The 27,941-nt window shown below is 36.9% G+C and overlaps 2 protein-coding genes across 4 annotated transcripts; one reads left to right on the top strand and one right to left on the bottom strand.

Moving 5' to 3' along the window:
- Positions 1-268: 268 nt before the first annotated feature.
- LOC113639253 (interleukin-6 receptor subunit beta-like) lies at positions 269-13,767 on the top strand. The gene is made up of 16 exons (XM_027140992.2): positions 269-504; positions 3,500-3,581; positions 3,736-4,041; positions 5,122-5,257; positions 5,363-5,532; positions 5,655-5,809; positions 6,388-6,547; positions 6,674-6,750; positions 6,892-7,090; positions 8,694-8,873; positions 9,400-9,498; positions 9,683-9,826; positions 9,975-10,115; positions 10,412-10,508; positions 10,979-11,060; positions 11,261-13,767. The coding sequence occupies exons 2-16, from the start codon at positions 3,500-3,502 to the stop codon at positions 11,816-11,818; spliced, it is 2,586 nt and encodes an 861-aa protein (XP_026996793.2). The 5' UTR covers positions 269-504; the 3' UTR covers positions 11,819-13,767.
- On the bottom strand, positions 13,764-24,655 carry LOC113639254 (interleukin-6 receptor subunit beta-like). 3 transcript variants are annotated; one of them, XM_027140994.2, is made up of 16 exons: positions 24,177-24,655; positions 23,909-24,078; positions 22,756-23,049; positions 21,955-22,075; positions 21,700-21,866; positions 20,899-21,044; positions 19,244-19,400; positions 19,053-19,135; positions 18,774-18,969; positions 17,561-17,731; positions 17,382-17,477; positions 17,008-17,157; positions 16,610-16,747; positions 15,860-15,932; positions 15,687-15,768; positions 13,764-15,610 (listed from the first exon to the last, which is right to left on the bottom strand). In XM_027140994.2, exons 2-16 carry the CDS (start codon positions 23,961-23,963, stop codon positions 15,128-15,130), a joined length of 2,412 nt encoding a protein of 803 aa, XP_026996795.2. In that variant the 5' UTR covers positions 23,964-24,078; positions 24,177-24,655; the 3' UTR covers positions 13,764-15,127. The 3 variants fall into 3 exon arrangements, with proteins under 3 accessions (XP_026996795.2, XP_026996794.2, XP_047661253.1); XM_027140993.2 differs by having other exon boundaries at positions 24,186-24,655; XM_047805297.1 differs by having other exon boundaries at positions 24,279-24,655.
- Positions 24,656-27,941: the final 3,286 nt, after the last annotated feature.

The following is a 27,941-nucleotide window of genomic DNA, read 5'->3' as shown; positions in this document are numbered from 1 at the left end:
ACACACACTCTCTCACACTCTCACACTCACACACTCACACACACACACACACACACACACACACACACACACACACACACAAAACAACCTTCAACTTTATTCACTACCCCAAAGTTGCTTTGTTGGTGGTGTTGGAGGGAGTCTGACTTCCTGCCTCCCTCCCCTCTGAAGACACTTATTGTCAGTGAGCGGGGACTAACTGGAAATGGATTAGACATATGACGCCTACATTTTACTGATTGACAGCCGTGCTGGCCAATCAGGACGGGTTTTTACTGCCGGACGCTTTGGTTTCCTGTGGCATGTCCTTACCCGCAGTTTTCCTGTAGAACCGAGAGCGAGTGTTGATCTGAAAGTTTATACCAGTTTTATCACTTATTTCATTCATTTAGCCAAACCACGGTGCTCCGGATTAATTCTTCGGAAGGTAGAACCTGGCAACAACAACTACAACAAAACAACAAGCTCGCGCTACAAAGATGCTATGATATAAACGCTGAACAAGTAAGATTATAAACAAACACCACTTAGTTGCTTTCCTTTAAAGAGTTTCTTTGTTTATTAATCGCCTTAAACACGTCGATATGTTTATATAACCGCCTCCAGCCCTATTTAAACAGCTAGCTTGTTGTTGCTAGCATGGCCTAGTGGCTAAAGTTGGCTAGGTTTAGCTTTGTAACACAGCTGGGATTGATTTGCTCCTGAGAACCTAACCGAAGTCTGCGTTATGAGGTATATTTACGATGAGGAGAAACATCTGGATAAAAGTGTCGAATCGAAAGTGTAGCTCGTACAAGCTATCATAATATTTTTTTGCGTCACACAAACAATTGATGCAGCTGTCCGTTAGAGAGAGGACACACAGAACGTGAAAAGTCGCAGCTTTTCACTGCTTTTCTTTTCTCCCAAACGTCCTAATGCTTTATAATCATTTCCACTGTCTTCACAGCAATCGGTATAACAAAAAACGTCTAACACATAAACAGTAAAACGTGTAATATACCCGTGAGACTCGAGTGTTATCTGTTATAAGATAAGATATTCCTTTATTCGTCCCACAATGTGTGAAATTTCTGTTACAGCAGCAAAAAAATATATATTAAGACATAATATAGTATTATACAAAGACAAAAAATGTATAAAAAGAGTAGTTGGTTACACTGAAGACATATTGCACATTTTTCACAATTTCTTTTATCGCACATGTTTAAAATGCTTTGTTATTGTTTATTATTGCAGTGAAACAGTAATAGAGAGCAGCTTTGATTGTAAAGTCTAATAGCAGCAGGGAGAAAGGACCGTCTGTATCGCTCCTTCAGACACAGGATGTAACAGTCTGTCAATGAAGGAGCTGCTCAGAGCTGAAACCATGATCCAGTGAGATCATGTGCAATTTGTATTATATCACAACAGGCGTAAAGGTCAGTTAGGATTATAGTATAGTTTACATAGTGTTATTTATCCACGGTGTTAGGTTTTCAGGGTTTCCCGCAGAACATTTGTTAGTTAAGGCGGTAGGATTGGGCGGGGCCCGGTGGGCGGGGCTTCGTTGTGAGATAGACCACAGACTCTGTACTACGTTTAACAATTTTTAAAAACAGGCACGTGCTACCTAGCTAGCAGGTGAAGAACTCAAACAACAAAATCACCAGCTAGCTTACTTTAAATTTGCAAGAACTATAAACTAATACAATAACAGGCTAAAATAAACCCAAAACATAAGTCCACTTACAGTTCTCACGGACACGCGTTTTATCAACTGGCTAGTTATCCTCCAGACAGTGACGGACCACGTCTTTCTCTCATTCTCCGAGATGCACTTGACGGCCTTTTGTGCAGTGGAATTTTTTATTTTTTTGGACAATCTAGTTAAGGTGGCAGGGCTTCCAAGCTTAGGTGGGAAACCCTAGTTTTGTAGTATAGACATCCCAGAAATCAGTGGATAACCTCAAATGGGTACAGATGGCTTGTACTAAAAACTGCTGCTGTAGTTTTAATGGCTGTCCTGTGTTTATCCCAGGATGTGTATTGAACATCCTTTCGATTCCTTTCACGCCTGATTGTGTTTATTATATGTTAATGTAGAGGTTGTGGAATAAGAGTATTCATTTATAATCCCAGTATCAATCGTCACACAGGAGAGATTCGGTTCTGTTTTGTGTCTTGTTCCTCTCAAGGTTTCTTCTGTATGTCGGATCAGAGAGGTTTTTCTCACCTCTGTTGTGTCTGGATTGCTTATTATGGGTCTAAATCTGTAGCATGATCATTGCAAATCTGCTTTGTGACAGTGTCTAATGTCTAGTGCTCTACAAGTAAAAAAAAAACCCAAAAAAAACAAAAGGAATGTTTTGTATGGATTTAAAAGCATAAGTGAAACTATTTTGGGCAGATAAATGGCTTGCTGCCTCTTCTGAGCTTGAGGTCTGAGCTATGTGGAGTTTTGTGTGGTCTTCTGCTGTCCTTGTGTGTTTTCTTCAGGATTTATTAGTTTCTTAAAACGTCCAAAAAACACCAGTAAGTGGATTGGCTGCTCTTAGATACCCCTAGGTCTACATTAAATGTGTATGTGCATGGACTATCATCCCATCCAGGGTGTCTCTTCAATCCCATCCAAGCTATAGATCAGTCTCAACCCTTACCAGTTATAATTGAATTAAATAAACACTTTAGGCACGAACAGTATGATGCAAAGTATCACAGATTACAGCCATTACTGTTTTAAAATGTGGGAATGGTATCAAATCTGATTTTTCTATTTAATCCACTGTAATATATGTAATGCATGTATTATTTATGTACTGTATGTGTAGTTTGATGTTGACTTGCACAGCAGGTGTACAAAGGCTATACCTTGTTTTAAAGCATCGAATGGTAGCTGGCTTCAGTTAGGTTAATAAGAAAATATCACTGTATCAGATGAGTATCAGCTACTGGGCAGCATGCTAATCTCTGATATTGTGCTTAAAACAAGAATAGATGGAAACCTGAACCATGAAGAGTCGGAGAATGTCAGTGAGTCAGAGTCAGATTTATTGCCAATTCTCCTATAAGAAACACCCTGCATATATAAAATATGTACAATATTATACTGAATTTATATATATATATATATATATATATATATATATATATATATATATATATATATATATATATATATATATATATATATATATTTTGTGTAAATATATAAACTGTGTAAAATTATATAGATGTGTGAGATTTGGGAATTCAGTTAAGGGTAGCAAGTTTAATCAAGAGGAACAGTGTGTGCCTAAATAAAGTTACAGTGGTTGAAAGTATGTTGGTTTTACATGTAAATTAGTCTGAGCATTGTGGTTTTGTCTAAGCGAAGTTGTTGGCTTTCATGTGTCTTCTTTCTTTATTAAAGTCGGTAAGCCACCTTAAACACGCAGCACTATTAGTAGCAGATATAAGCTTAAAACAATGTGGCAGCTTTCTTTGCTTTAAAGTATGTAATTACAAATTGCTTTTCCAGATGCTGACTGCTGACATCATGAAGTGTGTATCACTGCATTTGTTCGGGCTTGTCTTTTTTCTGCCTTTTGGCTATGCATCCGGTAAGCAACTAAGATTACAAACTATTTATATATAAAAAAAAAAACTTTAGCCCAGTGTGAGTACCAAAGCTCAAAGAATATTTAACTCTATATCATTTCTTGTGTCATTGACCGAGTTTCTTGCTAAATGTAAATCTGCTCTCTCTGTCTCCAGGTGTCTTTAATAACTGTGCAAAAATAATTCCAGACTCTTCAAAACATATTCCAGTGGAATTGGGGAAGGAATTCACTGCTGTCTGTATTCTCCGTGAGGACTCAATTTACAGTGCTGATGACATTACTTGGTCCCTTGGAAATGTTACTCTTCCACGGCAGTCTTACAGGAACATAAATAAATCGTCTACTGTTAGTCTGACTATCAGCAGTGACATGACAAACCCATTGAAATGTCAGGCTAAAAAAAACCAGGGTCTTTCATATGAAGATATATGCATATATGGCATTTTTCTTGAAAAAGGATGTAAGTATTTCATTATGTTTTCAGGTCTTCTAAATTCTTTCTACCGATTTCAATGATTTTTTTATACTTTAGATGGCATTTAAAGATTTAAACGAGTATTTCATACGAGGTCAGTTGTTTTGAATATTATCAGGTAATTGGTCTGATTTACATGCAAATGAAATTAATGGCAATATATTATATATTATATCTGGGAAGAACTGCACCACTGAGATGTGGAAGTTCATGACTAAAAATAGTCTTTGGAGTGGTTTCACTCTCATGAAAGGGGAAGAGGTTCATTTAAATGTGATGCTTGTGGGACAAATGTAAAACAAAAATCTTCTTTTTATACTTTTTCTTCTGTTTTTTTTATACTTTTTCTTCTGGTTTATTAAACATAACATGCAAATATCTTTACTGATCTTATTTTGCTAAGCAAGCGTGTATTGCTGCCGAATTCAAACGAAGATTTTTTTTTCCGAAACGATTTTTTTTTAATCCAACTAGATTTTTACACGTGAGAAACTACATTTACAGGAAGTGAAAGTCATAGTTTTCATTTTATTCTCCTGTTACAAAAATTGATGTGTGTGTTTATTTGTAACTGTTACTGAGAGGAAGTAATTGCAGACAAAATAAAAAGATGTGATATGTCATATTAAATGAATATTCCTCCTCTCTCGGTGGTTCCACTCTTAGTCATTCACATTCGGAATATTAAAATTATACTAAAGGCACATGTAGTAGCAGTAATTGTATACGGCGCAGCAAGATATCTAACCCAATTCCGACATTTTATTCCTGCTGCCTGTGCTAGGATTGGTTGAGATGCCAGACAAATGGTGATGAATTTGTAGAGTTACAGATGGATAAAAATACATAATTCACAACTTCTCATTATTAATGATTATGTTCAATCTACTTTTAATTTACTTGTCGGAACAGGCTGCAATGGTGTGGATTGGAGTAGCTGCATGACACCAAAATGGGCTCTAGCAGTTTTTTTGATTGTTCTAGTAAATTGTGACTGATGTGACTGAACGATTGGGTTAAATCTTTACACATATGTACACGTTTTTTGATGTATATGTCTTTCAGATCCTCCGTTAAAGCCAAAGGTTGTGAATTGTATTGCTCTTCAGGATGGCAACAATTTTTCACCTAAACTGACATGTTCTTGGGATCCAGGAAAAAGAGACCCAATTATTAATACCACGTACACGCTTTTCATAAGGTCCGTTTGCATGCACCAAATGGACTTCCAATGGATTTTGTTTCATTGATTGATTGATTGATTGATTTTTGTAATGTTTTTAACTCATCTTGCATCTCTTTGTAGGGACGTGGAAGCTAATTATTCTGCTACAAGTTACAAATATCTGACACAGAACATCACCATCAAATTAAATATTTTCCCCAATCACGGGACGTTAATGGTCTGGGTAAAAGCAGAGAACGATCTGGGGACTGTGTTTTCAGACAAGTTGATTAGTGATTCTGAAAATTTTGGTATGTGGCATAAAAAAAATAACAAGAGAAATTCTGTTTTATATATATATATATATATATATATATATATATATATATATATATATATATAGTTTAAAATAAATGTCTCTTTCTTTTTTAAGCAAAGCCAAATCCACCTGCAAATGTAAGGCTCATCCCAGAGGATGGTTTTCCCACATCTTTAATGGTAAACTGGACACATCCGATTCATGAAACTTATTTCAAGCTAAGATACATCATCAGATATTGTCAAGCAGGTTGCAGTGTTTGGCAAGAGGTAAGAAAAAAGGCAGGAAATCAGTCTCTTCTAAGTAGAGCTGTAATCATGTTATTAAAAAAACTGCTTCAGCCAAGATTTTGTTTGGCTTGATATTCCATACATGAAAAACTTTATCTTGTGTTGGGTTTTTTTTTTAAGCTTGATATAGATCATTGTTGCCTATATTAATAAAGTTTGCCAAACCTACTTGTGGTTAGCAGAATTTCTCAAATGTTCTTTCAGTACGTGACTTTTACCGAAGGCTCATACTGCTGGATGCAAAAATATTTATTTGCTTTATGTTTACCTTGTAAATGAGCCTCTGAAACTAGTTGTTGGTCTTACACAGGCAAATTTATGCTTTTTTGTTTCTACACTGTGAACCACAAGCAAAAGTAACACTTCTTCATCTCCATGCAACAACCCTTCACAAGAACAAGATTATTTTTTTTTAATTCTATTCAAGGTTTTATCTTTCCGCTTTATACATGTTTACCCATGTCTAACCATAACAGACTTGTATCTAATCTAGAACTATGTCTAACACAGACAGAAAATAAGCAAATCCATAATTTGTACTGTGAATGTGCTTTCAGATACATGAGGATTTAACCCAAGCTTACATAGAGTCCTTCAGACTGCAGAATCTTCAGCCTTACACAGATTATGTGGTTCAGATACGCTGCATTAATCATAAAAATTTGGGCTATTGGAGCGAATGGAGCCCAAATGCAACAGCTCGTACCCCAGAAGCCAGTGAGTCGCTCCTGAATATATTGCTCTGCTTTAGAATAACTTTAGCCAGAAACTAAACACTGTCTCTTAAATGTTGCATGTTTGCATTCCATTTGTATAATTATGCCGTTGTTTCTCCTGTTTTAGCTCCTGGCTCCAGACCTGATCTTTGGAGAGTATATGCAGATGGCTCAAACGACCCTGTCGTTAAGCTGGTTTGGAAGGTGAACTGTTTAAACTGATGTTTTTTCTGTTGTATAGCTACGTATGTTAATTACATTTAATGTGTATAACACATTACTCTTGATTATTGTGGATGATTCATAGTGTGAATAATGTTTTTCTATCCCATTTTTCTACTCCAGGATCCTCAGAAGTCCTACGGCAAAATATTGGGGTATGATCTTACTATCGATGACCATGGACATTCTGAGAGCCATGTTGTCACTTCCAAAGAGTATAACATCACCTTAAAGGGAGAAAAGGCCTTAATCAAGCTTACTGCAAATAATTCATTCGGAGTTTCACCTGCAGCCACTTTAGAGATCCCAAGACCTGGAATAAGTATGTGAAAATTTAGCATTAGTTATTCTGTTAAAGAAAGGTGTTACACTGACGGAATTCCGCCACTTATTTTTGTTTTGTTGTCTGTATTAAATATGAGTATAAATTTAGGTATTTTGTTTCATATTGTTCTTAGTAATCATTTGAAACATCTGAACTGTTTTACGAATGGTTACTAATACCAGAGTTTAATGCTAACAATAATATTGCACCATATGACTGAAGTTTTGTGGATATTTGACCATCACAACTGTGTGTATTTTTGAGCATCTCATTCCAGATTTAGTTTTCTTTTATTTTATAATAATCCCCACTCATATGTACAGACTTTTCATTAGAGTTTGGAGTGTGCATTAGATTTTTCAGCCACCAGAGCATAATACCCCTTTTCCAACAGGGCAGTTTGAGTGCTGGTTTGGAGTTTATTTCTTTTTCGACACCCAAAGCACCGGCTCTGAACCAGGAAAAGTGGTTCTTAAGTAGCACCAAAACATTGCTGGTCTAAACTTATGAACCGGTTGCGTCAGGGGCTGGGGGCGGGGCTACTGTGACCAAAAATACAAAAGAGAACGTCGTTGCGGCATTTTTAAATCATTTTAAATCAGGAATCGCCGCATTTGGATGGCGATGTAAGTTGGTAAAGCCATGAGTATTAACAGTAAAGCAACATCCGCCATCGTTGATGTTGTTTTTGTGTTTGCTGCTAACGTCGTATTCTGGGACGTCAGACTCAGCTCTGTGACGGCTCTCTAGCCCATAGAAAGACAAACTGGTTCTTAGAAGGCTCGCCAGTGGAACCAACTTCAAACCAGCAACAGCACTAGCTCTGAACCAGCACCCAGTTCCTTCTGGTGGAAAGGGGGCATTAGTGAGGTCAGGCCCTGATGCTACGCAAGGGGACAAGGGCACAGTTGGCACGCCAGTTCATCCCAAATGTGTTCAGTGGGGTTGAGGTCAGGCCTCTGTGCAGGACACACCAGCTATGACCAGGCCTCTGTGCAGGACACACCAGACACTTCTCAAACCATGTCTTCATGAAGCTCACTTTGATCATGGGGCAATGTCATGCTGAAAATGTTTGTGTTCCTTAGTTTAATTCCAAGTGAATGGAAACTGTAATGCTGCAGCATATAAAGATGAACTGCAAAACTTTAAACCAGAGTTGTGATCCACATAAGTGTGTGAAATGTGGTATGTGGTAGCTCAGCTGTTCGACTACTGATTGGAAGGTTATCGGTTCGAATCCCAGGTCCACCAAGTGGACCCTGAGCAAGGCTTTTAACACTCAATTTCTCAGGTATATAAACTGAAATTAAAAGTCACATTGGGGTGTCTGCTAAATGCTGCAAATGTAAATGTGTGATGAACAGGTGTCCACAAATATCTGGTCACGTTTGGTGCATTTTAAGAGCCAATACATGATAACATCATGTAAACAGTATACGGTAAATTTCCAAGTGTTACAAAGGGTTCTATTACATATAGTATTCATGATGATCAATGTTATAAATTCTTTATTTTTTAAGTATTAACTATTGATACAATTATCTAAAAGCATAATTGATGGAGGTCACATTGCAAGCTGCTATGATTTTTCATTCAGAGCTGTATCCTGGTGTGGAACAAGTGAATTGCTCAGTACACGATGATCAGCTGAGCGTGCACTGGCAACCACCTGCCAATTTTCGACCCAATGAGTATGTAATCCAATGGGTTTCAGTGCCTAATAAAGAGTTCGGCTGGAAAAGAGTGCCACGCGGTGCCAATAGTGTCTCCTTTAAAGGTAATTATATTTAAATGCAGACTTTTTTTGCAGTAAGATAAAAGCCAATAACATTAGGTTATCAATATTTGAATACTTTTACAAATCAGTCCAATGTCCATATGGGCCACCATCTTGTTTGAGTACAGTATCGACTGACACAGGAGAGAAAAACACGTAAATGATGTTTTTAATCATCGGTTATAATAAGATTATACTACGTCATGTGAGATGGGGGAGTGGGCGGAGCTTTCAGGAGATATGGTTTCAAAACACCTGCACAACTGTCAGTCATTCCAAATTTATGTTATTGGCTTAATTATCATTTTATTGCGAAGGAAAAGAAGGATTTTTTTTGGTGTTATTTCTAGTGCTAAATTGTACTAACATACTCCAGTGTTATAAGATCTGTATAATTAATATAACATGTAGTTTAAATTTATCTGAGTAAATGTCACTGGATATCATGACAGTGTTTTTGTATCATGGACAATATTGTGCTTGATCTATCTGCTGATTAACAAAATTTTGTCTTTCAACTCTTCAGAATTGAAGCCATTTAAACGCTACAACATATCAGTCTTCCCAATTTATAAAGTCCATCAAGGGACACAAGTATCCGTACAAGCCTATCTCCAGCAAGGACGTACGTATCTATTTTTTCATGCTTTCTACATTTTTTTCATGCTTTCTACATGATCATGATCATTTCTATGATCTTGGAAATTTTGTATGTAACCTATTTATTCCTTTTGTATTTTTGCGAATGTAGTGACGTTTTGACCTGATTTTAAACTAATTTAACATGTCGATTTTCTTGAAATCTCCAGCTCCTCTGAAAGGTCCCACTGTTACTGTGAATGCGACAGGGAAAAGCACTGCTCAGCTGACCTGGAACGAAATTCCTATTGATGATCAGCAGGGCTTCCTTATCAATTACACCATTTTCTACAAAACAGGGGACAGAGAGAAAAGTGAGGCAAATAATTTTCGATCGCTGATTAATGTATCTCTATTTTCTAGTTTGTTGTCGCATGTAGTTGCACAGGTTCATTGAAAAATATTTAGTGTGAAGAAGTCTGAAGACTTTTTTAATGGCTCATGAACTAATATGTTCGGCAGATGAGGTGGTTCCATCCGACACCTACTCATACAAGCTGACTGGACTGGATAGTAATAGTCCTTATGTAGTACACATCGTGGTGTCTAACCAGGAAGGCTCAAAGAAAGGATCTGATTCCAGTTTCCACACAAAAAGTTACGGTATGCAGTCTTTTAAGATTTCCGATTTTTATCTCACTTCGTGTTACAGTTTGTCATGGTTAAATTAGGTGAGAAATTCCAGTGTTTTTCAACCAAACCATAAGTGGCTGTATATCGCAAAACGAGATACAAATGCTATGTTGTGAACACAGAAAAGGTGTGAGGTTGATTCACAAGTCACTTTTGTTCAGACAGTCATTTGCCTGACAAGAAGAAAAAAATTATGTAACATTTATTTTATTTTTGTATGTACTGCTAATAATTGTGTGTGTTTTATTTTCACTTGCACATTTTAGATGATGGTGAAATCGACCTGATTGTTGTGGGGGTGTGCTTGAGCTTCCTGTTCATTGTGCTTTTTGTAATGTACATCTTCTTGAAGAAGAGAGAATTGTGAGTCACCGCACACATGTAACAGAGTGATTTGTAAAGAGAAAGTAGAAAACTACTAACTTTAAATAGAAGTTTAAAAGTATCCGGCATTTAAGCAGCTTTATTTGTATAACTGACTGGATTACATTGGTCACCTGACACACACAAGCTTTTACAGTATGTACAATTACACTGTATGCTTATATGCAGATTATTGTCTGTTTTAATAATTTATGTAAAATTAAACACTAGCTCTTTACATCCACAAGGTTTCATCAATATATACAACATGACCTATCTTTCTTCCCTCACCGAAATTGCTGTAGTAAATTTAAATCTATTTTAGTTTTAAAGAGTTTGTGATATATAATATATAATGTTTATAAACTGGGTTAGTGTTTTGATGAACTGACTGTAGCCTAAACTGTAACATCTTTAGTTTATGTAATAATAGAATACATTTTGTAAAGAATTTTTTTTTCTTCTTCAAGGATAAAGAGGCATTTATGGCCACAGGTCCCTGACCCGTCCCACAGCACTATTGCTAACTGGTCACCCGACTGTCCCAACAAGGTTTGTGACCTATACACTACACTGTCCAGGTTGTAGTAGTAGGACAGGCTGACTGGACTTGTGAGGGTCCTCTGATTACAACTTTTTTAAAGGCAATAAAGTGATTCTCGTTCTGAACCATGACAATGTTATGACATAAATGAAGCATTAAGACTCATCTTTGTGAATTGGAAGCTTATCATCTCTTTGCTCTCTCTTAGCCGGACACGCCAAAGGAAAGTATACTGACAGAGGTGAGCGTGGTGGAGGTGGACATGGATGATGGAAAGTCTTTGTGCGATGATGAAAAGGCAGTGATGCCACTCAAGAAGTACTTTTCAGAGGAGCGCAGCAGCGGCATCGGTGGCTCGTCCGGCATGTCCACTCCGCGCCAGAGCGTGTCCTCCAATGACGAGGCTGACTCAGGCCAAACCACAGCCAGTACTGTGCAGTACTCTGCCGTAGTAAGCAGCGGCTATAAAGGCCAGACCCCCGGCACTCAGGCGGCCATGTTTTCTCGTTCTGAATCGACACAGCCGCTACTGGAATGCGAGGAAAACCCAGAGAACCTGTCCGAGGCCAGCGGCCAACAAACAAACTCCTACTTCAAGCGCCATAGAGGACTCGAGCAACTGCACATGAACGAGGGAGAAGAGCATAGCTTTGGCTCTCTGACCTTTAGTCCAATGGAGGAGGAGGACTCGCCCACTCTGACTGAGGATCCACCAGTTCCTGTCTCCAGTTACATGTCACAACAGAGCGGCTACCGGCCACAGTGAGAGGACAAAGACACTATTAATGTTAGAGCAATCCCGTGCCTTCTTTCGGTGACCTGATTTTTATTGCCATGTTCAAAAGCCCATTTATGTTTCACACTAATTGCTGCTAAATTTTAAAAAAATGGTTCTCTCATGGCTTTGGTTTTCAGATAAAATTATATTCTTACTATGTTTAATATCTGGCAATCATAGTTTAGTTTTGTATTTTTACACGTTTTGATTTAGTAATTGAAGGGTAGCTTTTGTATATGCTATGTGTTTAAAGTATATACTGTACGCTCCAGAATTATTGGCTTAATCTATAACATTCAGAAAGTGTTATTAGAGACATTGCATAGTTTTACAGTAATTAATTTATTTGTATTATTTTTTTCCCAAAAAGTCATTCCCAAACTAAACAAAACATTGGAAAGAATAACTGCACTAAATCACTTATTGTAGTATCTACACGTGTCATTGCAAAACATTAATTTTGTTTAGTTTTTAATGTCCGTTTTGATTTAGAAGTCTGTTTAATTCATCTAAGCCCATGTCTTAACCAACTGACAACGGCAAACTGGTTTTGGGCTGAAATATCCTGCTACTTTACTAAGCTTTCAGTCTTCACGTCAGCCCCTTAAACACTAGCCACAAAACAGCCTGAAAGCACCAGTGATCTAACATGACATTGCTCAGCCGTTTTGTCACCTGCCATGCTGATAATATGCATGAGAAAAACACTTTGATTTCCTCTGACTACAACACAGCATGGTTTTAGTGATGTGTGGTGATGTTAAGGTGCTGCATTTTGTGAGCTGCACTCAGGAGGTGCTTCGTTTATGCAACACTTTCAAACAGCTTGTATATACAGTTGTTTGAAAGTGTTGATTCTTATGAAAAACATTTCATAAGAATCAGCTCGACTGTTCGATTTTAAAAGCTCTTCGGGCTCTTTCTTTCCACCTCATTTAATGGAGAAACCATTTTATGATGGAATTTATGGTCCAGTTATTTGTATTTATGTAGCAACCATTTGCAAAAACTTTTTCATTGTTCTGTTGAAGTTTTTTTTATGGTAATGGCTAGTGAGGGGTTTTACAAGCATGCAACATTATATCCTGGCATTTATTTAATGACCATGATTGTTTTTAATAATTGAAACAAATAACACAGATAGTTTCTCTTAGTGTTTGTGTTCAATTTTGATCTTTGTGTGTTCTACATATGTTCTACAATTTTTCCCCCCCCTCATAGGGTGCCAATAATTCTGGAGGGCACTGTATAAGAACATGGCTGAGCCATTGAATTGTTAATCATGTAAATATTTACTCTAAAATTTATTTTCAGAAGGCGTTCAGCCTGCATTGTTCACGCTGTTACTGATTAACCTTTATTTGGTTTAAAGGCAAATTTCTTGGATTTTTTTCTAGAATATATTAAACCTTTTTTTATTATTATTATTATTATTGTGCAAGTATGTCCAGAAAGACCATGTCCACAAGTGGACTTTTTTAAAAAGTTTCTTAAAGCTTCTTTGTGTTCTTAATCCTGCTTTGATTTGATTGAGTTTGTTGTTTTGGAGCATTTACCATCTATTTGCTGGACTGACGTTGACTGTCAGTCTAAAACTTCAGAAGTCCTGGCACCCAGGGGGGCTTTTTAGGCTATGTGCTAGTGCTTAAGAGAGAGAGAAAAATAGAAAAAACTTGTGTATTTCTCAAGTATTATCACACTTTTTTGCTAACTGCCTTGGAGCTTCAGCTAATTTTTTCAGGATATCAGTATTTCAACATATGTATGTATAGAAAAAAAAAATCAACACTACATTTATTTTGACGTTAGAGAACAGGAGACCTGTTTAATGCATGTTTTTTCACATATCCATTTTCGTTATCTTGTGAAAAGTCATTACTGACATAACACTTTGTAGTAATCATATGAGAAATAAAGACTTCATTTATCTAAATCAATCTTCTTGCTTTTTGAGTTTATTAGTGCTTCAGAGAGGATAACACAAACCCAGCCTTACTACTAGCATGTCGAGTAGTATAGATAATAAGCAAAAGACACAACAAAAACAATTCATTTAGTACACTGTACAGGTTTGAAAACATTAAATATATACTGATATCTGTGGTATCTGCAACCACCACCTGATTTGGCCAACTTACCAGTGTACTTTGGGTTGGCAACAAACAAAATAAAAACCACATGTTCCTGGTCAATTCATCCACTGTTTTTTCTCTATAATCTTTCATTGGATTGTAATGATAATGCCATCTAAACTTCCAGCTAAACATTACGCATACCTTAAGGACCAGGGATTTTTCCCAACTATGAAAACACATGTTGAAACCTGTGATTTTTAACAAGCTGTAAAGTTGTCTTTGTTAAATCATGTCTACCAGTTGCAAACCTGACCATGTGGTATTAATGTTGACTGATGGGTATCGATGTCAGGTGATAGTTACTCTATCTTATATTTCTGTCTTTAAAAGCAACTAAAAATTATTTTACATTTTTTTTAACTGAAGAACTTCTAAAATATTTTACTAAATATATAAACTAAATACACAACTTGCAAACCATCTGAACAAAAAAACATTATCAAGTTAATGTACATATGTAAACATTTACAGTCTTTCCAAACCCAGCTCTGTTTCAGATCACTTTTTGTCTGATATTTGATGCTCCTTGTTTTGTCCCATTGTATAATGATCCTGATTATCAAATCGACACAATCTCTAATACTTTTTTCTTCGTGTAATCTTCATATACTGTTTGCATGGTAACGGTACTAATAATCTAGCTAGTCATCATTCTCTGTGCTTCAACTAGCTAGAATAGAATTTTAACAGAATCAGTAAGTATCTTTGATGACTGTTGAATGCTTATTGCCTAGAAACGTGTTTTAGGTTGTTATAGAAATGCTGCTGAGCTAAACAATAACTCGCTGTTTACTGCATTATGACATTAACAGTAAGGCATTAGGTGCACTTGGATGTAGCATTGTGCTGACATTACCCAGCTAAATATCTAGATAACTTAGATAGCCAACCTCGAAAGCCAACACTGCAGCCATTGTCTGATGTGACATACGTTTCAAATGGCGTTAATAAGTTACAGTTCAAGCTGAGCACTAGCTAAGCATTTTATTGTCTAGTAACAATATGCTTACATTGTTGGATATTTGTATTGAAATTAAACCTGATCTAAAAATACCAAATATTTACCAAATAGCAGATAGTTCATCGAGTGTGAACAAAGTTTTTCTGGTTATGGTTTGTTTTGAATGCCCTAGAGAGTTGTAGCAATGACAACCAATAGTAGTTAAAAAAAGACCTCACTTGGCTGATGTTTCCCAGGTTCCATCATGTCCATTGTTACGTAACTAGTAAAGTAATTTGTATTTTTGAGCTTTGGTGTCAGAAGTGTCTCTGTCTCATCTGACCATGGAGGTTTATTAGGTGACTCCAATGGGCTGCTTAGCGGCGTTTGCTTCCTGTAAGGTGATTGAATAGGAGGTGGAAATTCCTGATGGGAAACACCTGAAGTCTGAAAATCCAGTGATGGTAGAACTCTTTGCTCTTTCCCAGAACGTGTCAACTGTCTATTAGAAAAACTGCCAGACTCCTGAGTTATTTGTGACTGTGAAGGAGTTTCTGTATGTGTTGCAATGTTCTGAATATCTGCCAAAGTCTTCAGTGCAGCCGTGACTGTTTTGCTTGAGACACTGATGAACTCACCGTCTACATGACAGGGCAGAATCTTCTCTGTGTCCCCGCCCCCAGGCACTGGGAGTAAGCTCCACGGCTGGAAACAAAAAAAAAATGTATTTTATGTGTCTGTGTTGTATTTTTAGCATCTAGAGATAACAAATAAGACCTACATTTCTGCATTTGTCTGACGGCCACATGGACAGAGAACTGAATCGTGGGTCTGGAATCTTTTTACTTAAGACTTTTCTTTGTCTGTAGGGGGAGAAATAATTATATCATCACAATATCTTTTTTAAACTGTGGACATAAATATTCAGATATAATATAAAGATAAGGTAGTTACATCATCACAGCAAGCGTGGACAGCAGGATCAGTGCCACACAGCAGATAGTGATTACAATAAGGTAATATTTACCTGAAAAAAGGGAAGCAGCAAAATGTCAGTGCTGGAACTTTCAAACATGAGACCACTTTTTAGTAAGTTTTGCAATTGATAATATACCAGCTGTGGCTATGCACAATTTATCAGCTCCTACTCGACCATGAACAGACATTATTCAGGAGGAAGATTGGTTTCACAAGCGACACTGACATGATTGTGACATCTTTGTGGGCAATCCTCCAGCCAACAGAAATTAGTCAATATAGAAGCTCCAGTGGCACAAGAGAAGCATGTTTACCCTACAATAATAAGCTCAGGAGTTTCAATCGTGAAGATGCTACAGTTATCCACAGCCAGAAGTCCAAAAAAAAAACACAATCAGTGTGATGCTATCTAATCATTTGTGCTTTAGTGAGGTCATGTATTCTGCCAAATGCTGTAAAAATATATTCGCAAGTTAGCTAGTCTTCACCATCCCTGGTTAGAAGCTTCCATGTGACGTAATGTGACATTTATTAAAGTAAAGATTTTTATCACCTCTGGTCCTCTGGGTGGGGGGCTGACAAATTGCACAGAATAACAGAGGCTACAGTTTAACTAGTAAATGAAGTGGCTGCATGCTAGACAGGATGATAGATAAACTCTTAATAAAATATTAGTTAAAGGACAAAAAAAGTTATTTGTAAAAAAGAACTGTTAAGAGTTATTACTGTTTTTTGTTGAGAATATGATTGGCACACTCTTGGAAGAAGCAGCCACTGTATTGGCCATGATATAAATGCTGTATGTTGTTCTGGGTTGCAGGTCCTCCAAAATGACATAGTGCTGAGACGGTCCCACGGTGACATCTGTGCAAACAGAACAACAATGTCTTTATACATCTATGACATTTAGCAGGTGCTCTTATCCAGAGCAACATACATTTATCTCATTTTATAGAAGAGATCATCTCAGAGATAAGGGTCTTGTTCAACAGCCCAGCATTGGCAACTTGATAATCCTAGAATTTGAACTCACTAGATCTTAACCAATCACTAGATCTCAACATCTTAACCAAAGTTTATGCAATGTCACCATGTAATGTATTTCACACATTCATCAGACTTACTTCTGGATTTTGTCTCATTGTATGTTTGGTAAAACACTGTGTAGTTCAGTACAAATGCACAGCACTGAGATGGTAATAAAGGCAACCAGCGGATCTCTGCATGCTTATCACTAAACCCAGTCACTTGGACATTAGACACTGCTGTGAGTTCTACAACAGAACAAAAGATATACAGTACATTTTAATTACAGGGTTTTTTCAACAAGAAGAAACTATTTGTTTGATTTGTTGTATCCATAATTTCTCCATCACTAATACAGACACATCTACTTCACATATCGAAGGGTTTCCTTAAGATGGAACCATTTTCTCCTTGTGTAGACTGGATGAATGGATAAAAATTTAAATTACATTTATCCAAATCTTTTACTTACTTCTTTCTGGGCTGCAATTATGAAGAGTAATTTCATTTCCAGGACCATCTTCATAGAGAGGGATCAATGATATGGTGTAGAGGGTGAAAGGCTCATCTGATATTTAAAGAAAATGCAAATAATTGAAACGGATTTAAAAATTATATCAACACTTGAAGAATTTGATATTCTGTACAAACCCTTCAGAGTGAAACTGGTCTTTTGGGTTTGCTGCCACATGTGGTTTTTAGCAGTACTGTTCCACACTATTAGATATCCACTGACAGGAAGTCTGGGCTTCTCCCAGGTGATACTGATACATCCATGCTGGACAAACACGCTGATATTGCTGACTGGAGGCAAGTTTATCTCTGTTCAACAAAAAATAAATAAATAAACGTTTTAATAAGGTGATGACATTTTTAAATCTAAAAGCACGTTGCTTGTGACTTCTCGATCCTGATTGGTCAGAAGGTGTTCCAAAACAGCAAATCAGACAGTAACTCAGACTGTAATTCAAATCACAGGTTTGTGTCATGGACGGCTTGGACTGTTCCCTGTCTGAACACACGGACGACGGTCTGGCAGGCTTTTTGTCTTGTGCCATGTGTTTTTGTTTGTTTTGTGTTCACATGTGTTAGCCCCGCCCTATCCTTAAGTTCCGCCTCTGCACCCATGTTCCTTGTGTTTCAATGATTGTCATCTCTATATACCGGTTGTCTCGTGTCTTTTTGCTGAGTCCTCGTGCTTGTGCTTTGTGTGTTGTGACTCTTTTTTCTGTTTTATTTAAGCTGCCTAGTCTCCCTAGTGTTTTCTGTGTGTTTGTAGTTTTATTTTCTTAATAAGTCCCTTTCCATGATGTCCCTGAAACACCCCAGTTTTCTGACAGTTTGTATCAATAATCGTGCTTTAAAACAACCTTAAATCTCATCACAGGGACTTGTTTGTTAGATGATGCTCCTCATCATCTTATCTGAATAATAAAATGATTATTTAAAAAAAGAAAGAATTCTGCTAGTAGATATATTTTTGGAGGTTTTTTTTTATTTTAAGATTATGAGTTTGATCCTGAAAAGAATAAAATAACAGTCAGAGTTAAAGCTGTTTTCACCATTGTGTTTTGTCAGTAATATGACAAGCTGCACTTTTTCTGTCTTAATACCATGAAGAGAAAGTTAGAGAATATGAGCTATACACTGTCATAGCTTCTATAAGAGATTACAGGAATGTACTTGGATTTCATGGATTTTTCACAACATTAAATGTAACCATGAAAAGATGAATTGTGTAGAATGTGTCATTCTTTAAGGAAAATATTACAATTGAAGAATTATGAGAAGCATGAAGCACTTTGAAACGTGCTGTAACAAACCCAAGACATGTCTTATTCCTCACACATTCCAATAAACTCACCTTCTGCCAAGGCAGGAACCTCAATGGAAGTGTCACTGAGTCTTATGTCATTGCGAAACACGGCCAAAGTAATTCTGTGAGGATGTTTATCTAAAGCAATAAAGGTGTGATTTTGGTAGGGTCCAAAGCACTTGAGTCTAAGAAAGTCATAGAAGATGCAATATTCATCAAAGGCTTTACATGATGGTGGGACTCCCTAAAAGAAACATAAATCAGATTCATTCAGTGACAGATGATCATGACTCCTAGACCTGTATTTAAATACCAACATTTCCATACCTTCCACATAACGTGTACTGTTCTTTTTCCCTCGTCATCCAGCACACTTTTGGATCTCCAGAGATATAAAGGTAAGCTACTCACTGCCAAAGGAAGAAAAGGCTTTTATCGAAGGAAAATATCACACCATAATGAGACGATGTGTGTAAAATAAAGCATACATCTAATAAGGCTAGCAACTAAAATGTTACCATTGAGATAGCTCAGTGCTGTAACTTCATGGCTCCATTTGCTCCAGACTGCGCCATGAAACCTTTTGCGCATGGACACAGAGTAGTTGGTACAGGGTTTCACCTCAGTCACTTCCAGAGTATTTATTTCGCAATTTTTCACACTTGTCACCAAAGCCTACAACATATGGATCAGTGACAGAAGATTAAGAGATGCAGAGGTTTGTGCGATAGGACCAGAACACCTAACAGCTTCGAGAGGAGTAAATAACCTATAATGCAGCTTGACTTAAATCCCCAAATCTCTTGACACAGTTTCCTATTCAGAAAGTTGTATATACTTCACATATTACGATATAAGATTAAAAAATTTATAGACACTTTAAATGTTTTACACATTTTACACGTAGAGCATGTTTTTTTATTCCCACAAGTATTTTTTTTTACACAATTAGTCTGTTTTTCCAAGTAAATTTCTGTTTTCGTATTTTGTTCTGTTCTAATATTCTAACTACTGATGAACAATCCTGAGGGCTTGTCCAATTTCCAGGCCTGGGCATGTTTTTCTAATATGAAACACATATTCTTACAGTATGTGAATAATGTACTATGTGAATTCTAAGATTATTTTTCTTTCTAAAGAAATATTTCTAATGTCACTTCTCATTCAGGGGATTTTCATTTGTTTCTTTAAGATTTGTCACTTCATCAAAACTACTGATGTACTGTAATATTAAACAAGAACGGTAAAATAACCATGGCAGACATCCCAAGTGTCCCGGAAGTTAAGGGAGTCTCCCGCATATTGATAGCGGCTCCATGATGCCCGCAAATTAGTTACAATCTCCCGGAATCTAGAGCGAGCGAGCGAGCAAGAGCGATAGACCTTGCGTGTGTGTGCTAGTGTGCGTGTATAAGACAGAGAGCATACTGATTGGCCTGTTTCGGTAAGTCAACCAATCAATTGTCAGTGTGGGCGGGCTTTTATCTCTTCTCCCGAACCGAATTAATCAGTGTATCTAGAAACAGGAGCGCCATCATGGCATATGGCAGAGGGAGAGAGCCCCAGAAACCACAGTATAAGACACATTTTACACCATCATGGCCCATGGCAGAGGGAGAGAGCCCCAGAAACCACAGTATAAGACACATTTTACACCATCATGGCCCATGGCAGAGGGAGAGAGCCCCAGAAACCACAGTATAAGACACATTTTACACCATCATGGCCCATGGCAGAGGGAGAGAGCCCCAGAAACCACAGTATAAGACATATTTTACACCATCATGGCCCATGGCAGAGGGAGAGAGCCCCAGAAACCACAGTATAAGACATATTTTACACCATCATGGCCCATGGCAGAGGGAGAGAGGGATGGTTGTTGTTTTTTGTTTGTTTGTTGTTTTTTTTGTGTGTGTTTTTTCGGATTACCTCCCGGAAAATACTTTTTTCCGGTTGAGATGTCTGACATGACCTTTACACATCTATAAAGACCTTTTTATATCAAACTTGAACCTCAAATGTTAGATTTTAACTAATAAAGTCCTCAGTTCATTATACAATAACTCAGAAGCTTATATTAATATGATAAAAACTGAAGCTGCATAACAACACTCATTCATACACAACACAAAGCACACAGACTTCAGCCCTAGGACTTCATGCTGAGACTTACCTCAGTATATGAATCTTTTTCATGTAACTGTATTTCACACTCTGTCAGGTCATTACGAATATGAAAAATCTCTTCAATTTCCCACGTGACTCTGAGACCGGTCGACAAAGCCTCAGCGATAACATCGCCTGGTTGATCCATTTGAACTAGAGCACATATATGGTATGATCAGGTCAACAATTCACAGAGAAACTGATAATAGTGAGTGATCGCATGCAAAGACCATAACAATTTAATGGAAATGCAAATGGGTCTTTCAGCAGGACACTGATTCTAAGCATATCACCAAAGTTGGAATCAAATGGCTTAATAAGGACAATAAAGTTTAGGTATTTGTGACCATCATAAAGCCTTCACCTAAAGTCTATGAAAAATATTGTGAAGTGAAAAATCCAGTCTGAGCAAGAAGAGGCAACAATCCTAACTCAGTTACAGAAATGGGCATAAATTCCAGTAAAGTATTGTGAAAAGCTACAACAAGAGTTGTATACGTTTATATAGCAATGTACTCAATACCGCCAAATCCTAGAAAAGTGTATGTAAACATTTGACTTACCGGAAATCTGATATAGAGAATAAATTAAATGCTGTAACTGACTTTTGCTTTATAGACATTATGTTGTAATGTCTCTGGCCTATGTGTATGCACACCTTTGACCTTAACTCAAAACATATTTAACATGTTCCATGGTGGCCTTTCTGTTAAAGTAAATCTAACCACAGCTAAAACTAAGATTTTTAACTTCTGCTTTTTGTTAAAAAAAGATTTTAATCACTGAACTGCCAATTTCAGCTACTTACATATATCCCAACCGCTTCTGTAGATTACATTGTTGGAGAAAGCTGAATACTTATCGGAATTCTGTGCAACAACACGTATGCTCAGTTGATGATCGAGGTTAAGAGTAAAATTTTCCGGGAATGTACAATTTTTTTCTAATGAATTACACCAATGCTCTTTCTTCTGCCTGCAGAAATCCCAGATACATAAAAAAAAAATTACAATCACATAAAAAATCAGTTCCTATATTCAGAGAAAGTTATGCAGCCACTTACTTTAGATAAACTGTGTACTTTATATCTGTCGAGTGTTGATCATGATCCCACATACAGGTTACTGTTGCTGAGAAGTTCATTGTTGCAATACATGAGACATTTTGGGGACTGCTGACAAGAGCTGAGAGAGACATCATGGGTGGACATTTATTCCACAATATATTCCACATATTAAATGTTGGATTTTGCATTTGTAGAATTCAGTATTGTGCACAAAAAATTCATAATGCAAAGATGCTTTCAAAAATAAGTAAATGAACGTTTTAAAACAGTATATGTATTTATTTGTTTGTTTGTTTGTTTGTTGTTGTTTTTATGAACTTAAATAAAGTCACATAAACGCCATGTGGTTTGCCTGTTTTTTTGGGTTTGTTTTTTTATTTCCACTTGTCCCCCCCCCCCACCATTTTTTTCACCTGTTACCTTTTTTTGTAACAAAAATAAGGCACAAGTTTTTATTTTATATAAATAGATGCTTTGTTTATTTCTATGTTATATACTTCTCATTTGATCACATGGCATTAATGAGGTTATATTTGTTTAATAAATTTTAGTGTGCATTTTTGGGGCATAACAGGTTGAAATGCATGTCATTTAGTTCCTAATTTGCTTCCTAGGATATAGAGCATTTAAATAATGCAAAATTATAATGCAGAGAATATAGTTTTACAAAAGTAAGACTTTATTTTATTATTTTATTTATTTATAAACAATGGAATCTAAGAATTGTGCACCTTACTGTATAGCTTATTTATTATATTTATTATATCTAAATCTATGTTTAACATGTTCAGCACTCACGGTAAGTCTGGACGAAGACACCATGCAACAAGACAGGAGTAGCAGCATCTATAAAACACTCCACTGTGCCTCGATCTACAGAGAGATTGTGAATGGACACAGACGCGACGGTGGAGTTGAAGTCATAAAACCTCTCGTCTATTTTTCTCTTATTGAGAGTCCAGAATATTTTGCTGAGATGGAACTGCATCTTTGAGTGACAGTCACTACTGGATGGAGCTTTGAGGAACAGAGTTAAATTGAAACCATATGGGATGATTGGGTTCCTTGGAAAAATTTCACACTTTTCCTGTGCTGAAGATAAAATTAAAGCATAAAATTAAACTCATGAATTTTCAGCAAGGTCTCTCAAACAGTTACTATTGTGAGTAAGGACAAAACAATGAACACATTTACATAAACATTCATTTTAGTAAGCATAAGCTTTGGGCTTATGGGGAAGTAACATGATTTACATTTATATTGATTTTAATTTCAGGTAAAATATAAAATATTAAAATAAAAAATAAAAAATATGTTCACACTTTGAGTGTTACATCTGTTACAAAAGTTATCTGTTACATCTGTTTCACTCTCAGCTTCTGGCACTGGAGTGGTTCCCTTAAAGGTCCATCTTCTACTTATTTGAGTCTCAAGGACCATTCTTGTAATTACTGAAGCTTTTTAAGAAATACTTCTATTATGTAAAGTTTATTACAGAACACTTTTTATTTGTTTCACAAGACATTTTAAAAGTTAATATGAATCACAATCTAAACAGTCTCATAACCTCTTGTGGAACCATGTTTTGACATTTCAGACAGAAAACTAAATCCAATTCCTCTTTATTTATTATCTACACTCCACATCTCCTCCATCCAACTAATTTCTTCGTTATAAATCTTTAAAGACAGTATATTATTCGCCTGTACATTCATACCATGCCTCAAAGTGCACTTAATGGAGTAAAGAGGCTTTTAACAGGCTTGCAATTACTTTCGATATGTTAGATCTTTCGACTTGGGTGGCATTTCTCATCTATCTATCTATCTATCTATCTATCTATCTATCTATCTATCTATCTATCTATCTATCTATCTATCTATCCATCCTTAAAAACAATACATAAATAATCAATTATATATTTTAGATGATATATATATCAATCACTTACCTGTGCACACTATCAGAAAGCATGTTGTAATAAGAAACAAAGCATTCAAAAACATGGTTAATCCAAACTGCGCAAAAGCGCAGAAGCTTGTATCTTTTCAGCGAGGACCGTAAAATCCAGATTTCTTGTTGCTGTCCCTCCCTGATCTATAGCAGATTACCTTTCTGAAGCTGCAGACACGAAAGACATCCCGACATATCAATTGAACATATTTCTGATGTTATTCTGATTAACAGGATGGAGAAAGGAGAGTCGATGTGGCACTCACTCCACTCACCCATCCAGCGCCTGGCATGGACGCCAGTGCCAATCGCTCTTCTGGTTAGAAAAAGGAGTTAAAAACAAATCCTGTTGTCACCGTGTTCATTACCTGGTTAGACGGTGAAAACTAGGACAGTTCATTTATCTGAACGCGCTACACCTCTTGTCCTCACCAAATGCGCAATAAAAAAATCGGAAGCATTTACAGAGGTGTTGCGACACGCACCATCTGTGGTTCATGTAAAGCGGAGGAAATGCAAGAAAGTCAGTTACATCCCGAACAACACAACACACTGTAGTACGCAACAAAACGGCACTGTAGGTGGAGTGTTTACTCGACTTGCTGTTTAAAGTAGTGTAGATAAAGTGTAGATAACAAAAGCTATTCTAAAGAATTCAAAATTGTCTACCCATTAGTCTTCAGAAACTGGTTGATCCTGATCAGTCACCACCCGAAATACAGTAGGTTTATAAATCCTAGAGCCCCTTGGCAGGAACCTAAGCCACCTCCCTATCCTGCTCTGCAGGATCCAATACATAGATCGTGACCGCCCTGCACACAACCCAACACATGCATAATGCATTACCATTTTGTCCGTCCATTAAAAAGTTTTAACTGGTGTTAGAGATACACAGAAAACAGTCTTGCCTTAAACGACTGGCTACTTTCTTTCTTTTCATCTCTAAAGCTTATTCACCAAATCATCAAAGTGCATTTCTTTAACAAGCTCAGATTCAGTATCTCTAAATTGAGTGACATGTTGAGCCAGTCTTCTGTGGCCGTTTTATCTTGGAGTTTATTTAACTTCAACCCAATGGAAAAATTCACATCCTGAGTTTTATTTTCCTTTGCACGTTTTATTTGATACACTAATTGATGCACTTAATCTTATTAACCTAACCCCAATCCATGTGGTGTGCACCTGTGAGTTCCTAACTTGATTAATATAATTGTTATTTATACAATTACTATCCATTGTAATGGACACATCTGCTCATTATGCACTTATTCAATCATGGGGTAGCAGCATAATACATAATATCTTAGATTTCTTAGATTCTTACATTGTAGATACAAATCAAGAGCTTGAGGTATATCAAACATCAGAATGGGGAAAACTGCCTGACTTTAACTGTAGTGTAAATGTTTGTACAAAATGGGCTGGAATTGATTTTTTTTCAAAAACTGCTGACCATCTGGTATTTTCATAAACTGAAAAAAATTGCTGATGAGTGATATCAGAGGAGAATAGCCAGATTGGTCTGTGCTGGCAGGACGTGTACAGAAACACAAATAAGCATTGTGTTATAATCCTTATAACACATCAAACCTCAGTCTGTGTCCATGATGGCCTCAGGTTCCTGTTCTTGGTACCTGTGAGTGAAACTTGCTATGGTCTTGCACATGTTGAGATGCTTTTCTGAGAAATTACACAAGTTACAGTATCCTTCCTCAAACCAATCTGCTTATTTTTTGAAATTCTCAATCCAGTCCCAGTTAAAGCCACGGAGATCATACTTTTTTCATATTCTGTTTAATGCGAAGATTAACTGAAGCTCTTGACCTGTAATTAACTGATAGGATAACTGCATAAATGGGCACAAAAGCCTGGTCTGTAATCCACCTCTGGCCACAGCAGATACATTACAACTTAATTAAATTAACTTGTATTTGTCCATTCCCTTTTAAATCAGAGATGGTGAACACACAAACACAGACTTTTACCAAAGTCAAGGAGTGACCACAGGATGCAGAAGTTGATATAAACACTGCTGACTGGAAAAACCAAAACACACGCTGAGTTGGACAAATTGGTAAACAAGAAGATAAACGAAGGCAACAAGCAGAATTCCTTCTTTCTCCATTAAGTGAAGATGTACATTCTTCCTAACTACAGTATATATTTTTCAGTTAATCTCCTGATATATTCCAAATATTTAAAACATAGATTATGGGACTTATATGCAATTAAAAAACCTTCACCATTCCTGCATATCTTGTACAGGCCAATATACAATATAGACAGGTCCAGAAATACCCTTAACACAGGTGTACCACAGGGCTGTGTACTGAGCCCATTCCTCCATTCCCTCTTCACTCATGACTGCAGGCCTGTGCATGAATCTAATTCCATAATCAAGTTTTCTGATGACACCACAGTGATTGGATTCATCACCAACAACCACGAGACAGTCTACAGGGAAGAGGTACAGCATCTGGCGACATGGTGTGCCAACAACATCCTGCTCCTTAACCCCAGCAAAACAAAGGAGCTCATCGTTGACTTCTGGAGGAAGAGAAGGGGCACGCATGCCATATCCACATCAACAAGCTGCTAGTTGAATGTGTCTCCAGCTTCAAGTTCCTGGGTATCCACATATCAGACAACCTGTCATGTAACACAAACACCTCCAGCCTGGTCAAGAAAGCTCACCAGTGCCTGTTCTTCCTGAGAACACTTAAGCCAACGTGGTGAACTTTTATCGCCTCCTGAATAACTGAGTCACAGTCTGGTATGAAAGTTGCACAGCCGAAAACCCGCTCACTGAGTGACTGGAACTTTACTTCCAGTTTCTATTTCAAGCTCACAGCATTTTAAATAAGACTCCTCTTAACCTGCCCATATATTGTTTTTTCCCCCTGCCAAAATCCAGTAGACTGAGGGACAGCTTTTTCCCTAATGCTGATGTCTATAGCAAACAACCTGTATATCTTGTATATAAATACCTATATATCCATAGCATATACATCTGTACCATATATTACCGTTCATACTGTTATCATACTGTAAATACTGTACATCTTGCACTTGCTGCTTATTGCACTTCTGGTTAGATGCCAAAATGCATTCTGTTGCCTTGTACATATACATGTGTAATGACAAAGTTGAATCTAATCTATGTTTTTGTTCAATTATATAACTATTGTTCCATTAGCTCCATACCGCCGTATATTGGATTTTAAATTAATTAATAAAAATTACCAAAAAAAAAAAGATTTTGAGAAATAATATAATTCAGCAGATAAAAGATTAAATTTTAAGTGTAACCTGTTTTTTTTGCTGTTAGTCTCCATATGAAGCCAAGTGATCCGTCATTGCTAGAAAAGCAAGCAATCGTTAGGCAAAAGACAACAAAATAATCCTATTAGTGAGAGCAAATCAAGATTAAGACCATTAAAGAGCCACAAAAAAAAAAAAAAAAACCCACACCACATTAGAGCCAAAAGTCTGTATAGTTCTGAAGCTTCATACTACGAACAGATGAGAGGAAAAACTCATAGCGGAAGAGAAGTATATGGAGAAGTCTGGTCATGAACTGCTCATGATCCCAAGCATACCACTTTATTTTATGCTGTAGATATTTATGGCTGCTAGCAGAACTGGTTCCTTTGTATTTGTTGTGATTTCCTTGTAATTGCTGACAAAAACAAGATTCATTATGAGGTATATAGGGCTACATTACCCGCTTAGCCCCATTACAGGGCATGTGGCAGTGCAGATAGACAAGGACCTGAAGCACATTTGTTGGCACATCTAGTTTTGTATAATACTTGGGTGGTGAGAGTCAACTGGGTGCCTACCTATACAGTCAATATATAAAAAGTGCTATTCAACACAGTTGAGTTGTAAATACCCTTAAATTAAATCTGAATTGCAGCACTTACTGAGATATTCATCAATTTTCTGAACTCTTTACTGTTTTGTTGAGTTGTGTGAAGAACACAAGGAAATATCATTAAAAAAAAAGACAAATGAAAAAGCCAGTACTG

Source organism: Tachysurus fulvidraco, chromosome 20 (genome assembly GCF_022655615.1).
Source record: "Tachysurus fulvidraco isolate hzauxx_2018 chromosome 20, HZAU_PFXX_2.0, whole genome shotgun sequence".
NCBI lineage: Eukaryota > Metazoa > Chordata > Actinopteri > Siluriformes > Bagridae > Tachysurus > Tachysurus fulvidraco.
Note: the sequence above shows the minus strand (reverse complement) of the source record. Positions and strands in the feature narration are given on the sequence as shown.